Source organism: Triticum dicoccoides, chromosome 4B, assembly GCF_002162155.2.
Source record: "Triticum dicoccoides isolate Atlit2015 ecotype Zavitan chromosome 4B, WEW_v2.0, whole genome shotgun sequence".
Taxonomy (NCBI): Eukaryota; Viridiplantae; Streptophyta; class Magnoliopsida; order Poales; family Poaceae; genus Triticum; species Triticum dicoccoides.
The window spans coordinates 632,601,722-632,611,926 of record NC_041387.1 but is presented as its reverse complement, the minus strand read 5'-3'; the positions used below and the strand labels follow the sequence as shown (position 1 = coordinate 632,611,926).

Below are 10,205 nucleotides of genomic sequence, written 5' to 3'. Positions count from 1 at the left end.
TTTTAACCTTTCCTTGATTCTTTCACAAAAGTGTCTGAAACAATCACTCCAGTCTGCACCCACCAATGCAGGCAATCCAAGATACTTATCTAATAATGCTTCAGTATCAATATTAAGGATTTGACAAATTTCAGTCCTAGATACAGCCGAAGTGTTTGGGCTGAAAAAGACACTTGATTTGTTCACACTCACCATTTGTCCCAAACTCTGGCAATAGGTTTCTAGAGCATGCTGTAAGGAAGTTGCATTTAAGGTATCTGCTGTCATAAGAATCAAAGAGTCATCGGCAAATAAAAGATGTGATACTGATGCTGCATTTCTGCACACTCTGATTCCTTCAATGCCACCAGCTTCTTCTTCATACTGCAGTAAACTAGAAAGACCTTCCGCACATAAGAGGAACAAATAAGGGGAGATAGGATCTCCCTGCCTTAAACCCTTGGTAGGAACAAGAACTTCTGTCTCTTGGGAATTAAATGTTACTTTGTACTTAACAGAGGTCACACATGCCATCATCATATCTATCCAGTGTTCATGAAAACCCAAGGCGGCCATCATATCATGTAAGAATGACCATTCAACCCTATCATAAGCTTTATGCATGTCCAATTTTACTGCACAAAGGCCACTACCAATTCTCTTGTTTTTGATCTTATGCACACATTAATAAGCAATCAAAATGTTATCAGTAATCATCCTTCCAGGTACAAAAGCGCTTTGTGTGGGAGATATAATATCAGGCAGGATATTCTTCAACCGCAATGCTAACATTTTGGAGATGATTTTATAAAGAACATTACAGAGACTTATAGGACGAAATTGACTAACCAGCTCGGGTGTTTCAACTTTCGGAATCATTACAATTACCGTATCATTCCAATCATCGGGTATTTTCCTGGATTTGATTGCTTGCAACACCTCATTCGATATATCTACTCCAATGACATGCTAAAACTTCTTGAAGAAAATAGCATGGATACCATCTAGGCTAGGGGCTTTTAGATCCCCTATGCTAAACACTGCTTTTTTAACGTCCTCTGCCGAGAAAGGGGCCATAATCATTCATTTGTGTGTTGACCTTGGTCTGCACCTTTTGCAATAAGCTGGGTCTGTGTGTTGCACTTCAGATGTAAAGAGGTTCGAAAAGTACTCATGAATATGGGAATTCAACTCTGGAATACCCTTGATAAAACTACCACCATCGTCTTTCAGTTTCTTGACATAGTTTCTTTTCCTCCTAGCAGAAGCAAAAGCTTGAAATTTTTTTGTATTCGGTCACCGCAAGTGAGCCATGTTGCCCTTGAGCGCTGCATTGTCTGTATCTCCTCAATTTCCAGTAGGTATTCAACTAGCTCAGCTAGCTCCTTCCTTTTTGTGTTAGACTCATCATCCATCGGACCAGACATCGCCTCCTCCAAGTCCCTTTGAGCTTGGTGTAATCTTTTCTTTGGCTTCTTTAACACACGCTGATCCCAATCATGGAATTTAGCATGCATCAACTTTAACTTTACAGCTATACCTGACAAGCCACTTGTTTCGCCCGCTTCTGCCCAAGCTTCCGTGACCAGATTACAGAAATCTTTTTCACGAAGCCATCTCGCTTCAAATCTCTTTGGACACGCACTGCCACTACTATTCCCCAACCCATCATAGCAGTCTGTGTTAACCAGGAGCGGCCTGTGATCAGAATGATTGTATTCCAGATTCTCCAAGGCCGCATGTGGGAAAAGAGCTGCCCAGGTATCATTTATAAGACCTCTATCTAGTCTCTCACGTATTCTTCCTCTTCGCCAAGTAAACTTATCACCAAGAAATCCTAGATCATGAAGCTCACAATCCTCAATGGCTTCCTGGAAAGCTTGCATATATTGTGTAGGACGAGGATTGCCTCCCTCCTTTTCATGGGTAAACTGAATCTCGTTGATATCACCGATCATAAGCCAGGGTAGGTTATTGTTTTGATGGAGTTGTCTCATTCGGCTCCATGTTAAGTGTTTATTTGCCGACTTAAACTCTCCATACATTCCTGTCAGACGCCAGGACACGTTGTTGCTTCCCTCTATCCTAACATCAATAAACATCGCATCAAGAGCCAGTTTATGGACTTTCACATTATTATTCCAGAGAAGGACCAACCCTCCTTTCCTTCCATCACTTGTGCAAACAAATTTTTGATCCATCTTCAATCTTCTACGTAAACCCTCAGCCAGATAGCTATCGAGGTGAGTCTTCGAAAAGAACATCACATCGGGGAGATATCTTTGCTGGACATCCAGCAAAGCTCGAACTGCCGGGGCATTCCCAAGCCCATAGCAGTTCCACGCTATGATTTTCATTGCATCCGGACATCCTCCTCGCTGGAGGACGCCGATATTTCATGAGTTTTAGTACAATCAGAATTGTTAGCTGCACCACCATCCACAGTTCTCAGTTTCTTCCTACTGAGACTTTTCTGAGGTGTGTTTGCATTCTCTTGCTTATCCTCCCCCGAATTATCTCTTTCAATATGATCCACTAGATTAGTCACCACTGACGCCTTCGGTACGGCCTACCCTCCCACCGGGATCAATGCAAGGGACGAGCTTGGCCCCAATTTTTCTGCCAGGGAGTCAGATGTCGAGCGCTTACCCAGCAGATTCATAGAATTAGACCGCATGGTCGTTCCTACATTTACATGATCAGTCTCGGTCCTCATGGAAGTGTTACCTTCTGTAACCAAGGTTTGGGACCCTCCATTATTATAGAGAGCATTATGGCGCCAGCTTGTCGTCATGTTCATGTTCATACCACCAGAGGTAGGGATGGGATCACCCCTGCCACGGCCCCTACCAAAGCCTTCCCTGTTTCTTCCAGCATCACCTCGTCCTCTTCCCGTATTTCGTCCAGCACCACGACCTCTCCCACGGCCTCTACCCCCATCTGCTAGCAGGAAATCTCCCCATTCAAGCTTGGAAACATCATGTTCCCCCGTACCACACTCTTGGTACCAATGTCCCATCAGATCACACTACCCACAGAAAATCGGTAGCTTCTCATATTGAACTTGGTAGTAGTCTGTGACTTCCTTCTTTGTGATCCCAACAAACCGAATTAGCTTTTTTGTGACATCAAGTTCCACTCTGACTCGAACAAATTCACCTGCAAAACCCATCGGTAGGGTAGTCTAAATCTCTAAGATCTTCCCCATCTTCCTGCACATCCCCTTAATTGCTGCATGAATTAGGTAATTATCAGGCAACTTCAAGATTCTTGCCCATACCACTATTTTGTTAAGCACTACAGAAGTTGAATTCGTAAACCCATCATATTCCGCAATCAGAAGGCCATGGTCACGGAAGAGCCACGGCCCCATGTTCATCGCCGTGTTCCAGTCACCCAGGCAGCCAAACTGTACCGGGAATAGGTTATCTTCAATCCTGCGCCATCGCGGCTCCTTCGCCGGATTCCAGGCGGAGCTCATATGCGAGTACATGGCAGATGGACTAAACCCCTTATCTGTATGGACTTTTGCAATCGCGAGCCACTTCGCCTCCACCCGATTTTCCTGGAATTCCTCCTCCCGGACGAAGTTCTCCTCTTCTTCTTCCTGCAGATCCAGGCGCTTCAGGAGATCTTCGATCGGTTCCTTCCTTGGGCGCGATCCGCCTGCCTCCTCCTGAGATGCCATCTCGAGCTTGCCCGAGAAACCCTAACCCTGGGAGGGGAGAACAACACCACCGTATCCCGGGGGAGACCACGACCAGAGACGAGCCCTGGACCGACCGTTTTAACGTGGTTGTGCTATTGTCTTCAAACTCACGGAAATTAGAGCCTGGTTGCGCTATTGTCTTCCTCGTCCAGCCACTATCCATTTTTTAGTAGGTGGAACAAATTCAATATGTTCCCTACAAAAAAATTGTAATTTGGTCCATGTCTGGTGGCCCAGCCAACCAAAAACTGCACTGGATGCACAGGGCCAATGCCTACTGTTGAAATCTGAAATACGTACATGGGTGTATGGGGAATTCTTAATTGCATATACTCAGGGGATTGAAAAAAAAAATTGAAGACAGTACAGACGCAAGCGCTCATATACACACGCATACAGTCATCCTTATAAACGCACACACGCACACCCTACCCCTATGAGCACCTCTGAAAGACTGAGCCGTCATATCATCTTGAAATTTACGAAGTCACCACAGGCACCTCGTCGTCGACGGGAACGTCTCCTCCCACTGAATGCGCATCGCCGGAAATGTTCCGTGGTCAATCCTTGCTAACTAGCATTTCCACGTGCTCTTAGAAGTCGCTCTATATATATGAGGTTGTACTCAAACACCTTAAAACGCAAATATATCTTCCCTTGCTCATAAGCACAAACTATATGCCCATGCACGTGCAAGCCCATTGAGACGGCGTCTAGGACAAGCAGCCAGTGCCGCCGTCGGCCGAACGAGGCGTCGTCTCTGGCTCCGAGAGGATGATGGAGTGCAGCAGGGAGGCCGAGCAGGCGCCAGAGGTGCGGGTCAAGCCGCCGCCGCCGCCGCCGCTCACCCATGAGGACAACCGCCGCTTCCTCCAGATGCTCCGCGAGAAGAAGGAAAGGTACGCAAGCAACGGTTGAGCAAGGATCGATTGAGCCATCCGGTTCTGTTGGATGATGAGTTCGGGCTGAGAGTTTCGCAGGATGGGGGTCGTCTCCGAGAAGGTGGAGGTACGGTTCGAGGAGCTCACCGTGGAGGCCGACGTGCGCGTAGGCCGCCGCGCACTGCCGACGCTGCTCAACTGCGCCGTCAACGCTGCCCAGGTATACATAATTACATATATACTATCATAAAAAAAATTGTATATGCTGTTTTTTTTAAGATAGCAAGAGAGCTGCTACTATTCATTAAGAGGAAGCGGTGAAGAAACCGATGCTCGGTTAATACATATTTTGTTCCTTGCAAAAGAAAAACAGTTGCTTTAATTTTGTGTGGATACATAGTTGGATGTTTGGCAATATATATTAAGGACCCCGATAAGGCACTGACGTTCGGTATGGGAGACCCCGGACCGAACAACTCGTTCGCTACCGGACGAAGATCAACCGAACCCACTCGTTCGGGAGGAAAACACCCCAGCGCGAACGCCCCAATCATCAGGCCCTACAGGCCTCTTTCCTGTAAAAAAGAAAACAAAGAATAAAGCCTAGATTAAGTTACGACTAGTAAAAACCCAGTTTTTATATGTGACTAATAAACACGGGTCTTTTGCACAACAAAAATTGACATGATCTTTTGCAATTATACGGAAAAAATTGCCATGCTCAAGTTTATGTTTTCAAAAAAAAATGGCGCAAAAAAAGGACGAAAGTCATGGCAATTTGCGCTTCTTTACACTACAAAAAGTTGCCATCACTACGAAGTTTACACTACGAAAAGGCTGTCGTGAAGTTTACATACATATAGATACAAGATGGCAAAAAAAAAGGAAGTTTACAATACGAAATTTGCCATCATGGCAACAATGCGGTGAAAAATGTTTTTCAACATCTTGACTTGCCATGGCAACTTTGCCATGTTTTTGGACATATTAATTAAAGAAGATTGCCATGGGAATTTTTGAGAGATGGAAAATGTTGAGAGACATGGCAAGTTTGCCATTTTTTGAACATCTTTATTAAAGAAAATTTCCATGGCAAATTTTGAGAGATGGAAAAATGTTGAGACATGACAAGTTTTGAGAAATTTGTCATGGCAAGTTTTCATGTTTTTAACATCTTAACTTGCCATGGCAAGTTTGCATGTTTTTTGAACATATTAATTAAAGAAAATTGCCATGGAAAATTTTGAGAGATGGAAAATGTTGAGAGACATGGCAAGTTTGCCATGGTTTTTAACATCTTAACTTGCCATGGCAATTTGCCATTTTTTTAACATCTTAATTAAATAAAATTGCCATGGCAAATTTTGAGAGATGAAAAAATGTTGAGACATGGCAAGTTTTGAGAATTGTCATGGCAAGTTTTCATGTTTTGAACATCTTAACTTGCCATGGCAAGTTTGCCATGTTTTTTAACATCTTAAATTAAATATTTTTTTCATGGCAAATTTAAAGATGGAAAAATGTTGAGACGTGGAAACTTTTGAGAAAATGACAACAAATAACAAAAAAACAAGTAAATATGTTTATTTCGTACACAAAGAATGGCATATTTGCCATGGAAAAATCTACACAACATAATTCCCTCTCAAATTTACTATGTGATCAGACCACCAATTTTACAGAAGTTGCCATGTGTTATAGAAAATGTAGTACTTCTGCTATCGAAATAAAATTAAAATTGTCATGGCTTCACAAGTATATTTAAAAGATGCTATATAGTAAAATTTGCTATGCTCTAGAAATGTAAAATTTGCTATCGAAATAAATTTGCAATGGCAACTTATTATAAAATTCGCAATGGCAACTTAAACTAAATTTCTGCATCAAACATCATGTAGTTTGCAATTGTCTCTCCTCCATCAACTACATGATGGCAACTTAAACAAGCTAGTTCAACAGGACAACAAAAAAACAGAACATATGCAGAAAATTCAGTCGGTAGATGTGTGATGGAGGGAGTGAGCAGCAGGTACCGTTATATTGGCGACCAGCAGCATGAGCAACACGGCGGTGTGGTCGCCATCGTCTCCAGCATGTGGAACGCGGCGGCGTGGTCGCCCCATGTCGGCCCGACGCTCCGCGAAACTCACCGCCCCGGCCGCCATGACCTCCGCCACTACCTCGTCCCCCCTCCCCCCGACCGTGCTCCGCGCCTCCATCCCAGCATCGCAGACCGTCAGTGCCTTCTTGCTCCGCTTCATCGTGCTCTTCTTCGCCGCGGCATGGCCGCCCACTCCCTCTCCACTTTGTGCCTCGCCGTGCCGCCCACCGAGCGAGCCCTCTCGTCGCTCCTCCACCTCCGACCGAGGCCGCGGCGGCATGGACACACCTCCATAGCCCGTGCTTCACTGGAGAAAGGAATCGAGCTGGGGAGCGGCGGTGGCCTCCATGCCCGACGGCGAGGTGCGTCGGCCAAAGACCCCCCGTGGGGAATGGATATGGTTGTCCGTGCGGTAGTGTGACGCGTGTTGTGGGTGGGGCGTGTGGGAGTGCTACGTTGTCGTTCGGGGCGTTCTCCCTCCATCCCGAATGGTCAACTGTGAATGACGTGGCGCCCATATGCTTCAAGATCTGTGCACTTTGATCTCCTGGGTCAGGACGCATTCGGTCGAAAAATACAAAATCTGGCACGTTCAGGCGTTATCGATTCTGTATATTAAACCATTAAGCATCGCGTGAAGGACGGCCAACCAGCTATGTCACGTGACGCAAGTTGGTTGGCCGCAGTGAAGAAGCTTTTGGGATATTATTGTACCTAAAAAAGAGCACGACCACATGTCCATCAAAAACAAAATAAAAACACGACCACGTGTTGTTTGGTACAGATAGTTGCTCAAATAAATGTTGATACAGATAGGTTCGCCCCAACCAGACATACCTTAAACAGGAAACACCAATATAAAAAAGGCCTACCTTAAACAGAGCTATTTAGCTGCACTGTGGGCGGGATCTTCTGGGATGAATTGATTGATAGGTAAGGCTTACCAAACAAGAAAAAAACATTATCCAACTATTTCTCTCCAACAAAGCATTGCTTTCTACTGAAGCCATTATTGTTTATACACTAGGATAGACTAAATTAGGGAGCACTGATTTAGCCAACTCTTATTAATCACAAGACAGAGTGCTAAACATGGCATGTGTCGATTAAAAACACAAATAACATGACCATATGTTGATAAAAAATACTCCCCCGTCCCAAAATAAATGTTGCAGACTTAGTGCAACTTTGTACAAAATCAGTGACACTTATTTTGGGACGGAAGAAGTAGTTGCTTGAAAAAAATTGATATAACTGGTTTTTGCTCCAATCAAGCCACAGAGCTATTTAGCTGCACTCTAGCGGTAGGGTCTTCTGGGCAGGACAACCATCAGCTAATAATCCAGGATATTACGAGACAACACGATCCGATCGCATTTCGGATCTATGGGTCATGCTCCGATCACATTTCGGATCTGGAGTAGTTACGTGCAGACTTACAGATCCGATCACATTACATCGCTCAATAGATAAGTGAAATAAAAAACACTCCAGCTCCTTTTTTTTTGGAAGCTAACACTCCAGCTCCTAATTAAGGCCAAAAACATCAAGATTAATCTCGCAAAAAAAAAACGTCAAGATTAATTGACGTGAAGATCCGATTTCGGATCTGGACCTACAGATCCGCCAAATTAAGGCACACAAAAAAAACAGAGTAGCTGTAGGCAGTTGACTTGAAGACTTAACCTCGTGGTCCTATTAGTAATCAACTAAGCATAATTATGAAGATCCAATTGTGTTTACTTGAAGGAGTTGGCACATTAGTCACAATAGGTATTTACGACATACCGCGAGGTGGCACATTGCATTGGAGAGTTGGAGGATATTCACATGCACGGATCTATAGTTGTTTTCTCGTCCGCGAGTAGCCCTAGTGTCATTATTTTTGAAGTCCTTTCGGCTAAGGGCAGCGCTAGGCGCCGGCGCACCGGCCCAGTTTTTCGGCCGGTCTGCCTGCAGCCACCATACGATCTAAACGCCCATAACCGCCAGATCTGACCTCATCCTCCTTCGTTCTTCAACCTCCCACACGGAAAAAAGGGGAGATGACCACCTCACACGCGCGGACCGCCTCGCCTCGCCTCCTCGTTTTTCCTCACCGTCGGTCGCCGCCCTCGCCGCTGGTCGCTGCCCTTGCCGTCTACGTTTCTCCAGCTCCATGCATGCAACTGCCTGCACCCCGTGGGTGGCAGCTCAGGTGCGATGGCGGCAGCTCGACGGGAAGCTCCATGGTTGCAGCACCACGATGGGTCGTCGCCTTCCCCCTTGTTGTCAAAGCTTGCTGCATGGGGTTACGTGAGCAATGGCCAAGAGTTGACGTCGTTTATGGATGTAGCACAAAAAGACGCCGGTTGTAGCAAAAACGAACGACGGTTGCAGCAATTTGTCGTCGCCGCTGTCAGGGGTCGCGACTCCGCCATGATGGATGTAGCAAAATCCCTCAACGGTAGTACAAAATCCAACAACGGTTGTAGCAATTCATCTCGCCGCCGACCACCAGTCGCAGCTCCATCATGATGGATGCAGCAAAATCCCTTGCCGGTAGTAGCAAAATCCAACGACGTTGCAACAAGAAAAGCTACCGCCGTAGTAGATCACAGCTCTGCCGTGATAGATGAACAAAATCCGTCGCGAGTAGTAGCAAAATATGGCGACGGTTGCAACAAAAAACTTGACCGTTTCCAGCAAAAGTCTTGTCGTCGGTCGCCGGTAATTTTTCTTCTCCGTCGCCGCCGTTGACATGGGGCTTGCAACTTTTCTGCACCACGGTTCCAGCACCATCAAAACTGTGAGCTGCAGTTTTTCTACGCTCCTGCCGGCCAGTAGAGCAGAGATGCAACATCTCGCCGGCCGGTGGTAGCACTTCGCCGCCGGTGGAGAGTTTGAAGGAGGTTGCAAGCAGGTTTGAGGAGGCTATGGAGGAGCATAGTCACGATGGCTGGAGGTAGAAGAAAGAGGAAAGGAGAAAGAGCAGTTTCACGGTGGGACCCACCATGTACATGCGTCTCGCGCGGGGGCGGTTTGTTTTTGTGGGCGCGTGAGCCAGCGTGGCGTCTGAGCCGGCGCAGAGTTTGGCCGGACTGCCGGCTCCAAACGTTTCCCTTTGGCTAACCACTCCAAAAGTCCTCACGTCAATATGTGTAACACCCTTTTTTTCTTCAAATTGAAAGGTGGTGGAATTGCTTGAAAAAAAGAAGACTGTCAGTATTATCTAAGGCGCCTGCTAGGCGTCATCCGGCTGATAACTTGCTGATAGTTATCAGCCGCCTTATCTACCATCTGATGCGATTAATCGAGGCCATCAGTTTGTATCCCCGCATCGCAGCACACCCGCAGCCCCGTAGCATTAGCAGAGACAAAACCGCTCCATAGCAGACGCTACCGTACATTCGAGCGAGCAGCGGTCGCCGTCGGCCACTTGCAGCAACGTCGGTGTCGCGGTGGAGCTGCAATGGAACATCGCCGAAGGTCGCCGCTGCTGTGATGGAGCATCGCTTGGCCGACGGTGCCATGGTGGAGTTGCAATGAAAATCCC

At 46.2% G+C, this 10,205-nt stretch overlaps 2 protein-coding genes across 2 annotated transcripts in view; one reads left to right on the top strand and one right to left on the bottom strand.

Annotated features, from left to right (window-relative positions):
• The first annotated feature begins 4,204 nt into the window (after positions 1-4,204).
• The window catches only part of LOC119291917 (ABC transporter G family member 45-like), a 21,554-nt gene continuing 15,553 nt past the window's right edge, over positions 4,205-10,205 (top strand). The window contains exons 1-2 of the mRNA XM_037570728.1: positions 4,205-4,587; positions 4,669-4,789. Of these exons, the coding sequence (XP_037426625.1) occupies positions 4,463-4,587; positions 4,669-4,789 (246 nt within the window). The 5' untranslated portion in view covers positions 4,205-4,462. The remainder of the gene's footprint in view (positions 4,588-4,668; positions 4,790-10,205) is intronic.
• LOC119291918 lies at positions 4,888-7,138 on the bottom strand. Its single transcript, XM_037570729.1, has 2 exons — positions 6,603-7,138; positions 4,888-5,144 (listed from the first exon to the last, which is right to left on the bottom strand). Exons 1-2 carry the CDS (start codon positions 6,948-6,950, stop codon positions 5,130-5,132), a joined length of 363 nt encoding a protein of 120 aa, XP_037426626.1. The 5' UTR covers positions 6,951-7,138; the 3' UTR covers positions 4,888-5,129.

What these genes read in the sequence shown, in the direction of transcription:
- LOC119291918 (XM_037570729.1), bottom strand. Translation starts at nt 6,950, where the DNA reads ATGCCGCCGCGGCCTCGGTCGGAGGTGGAGGAGCGACGAGAGGGCTCG.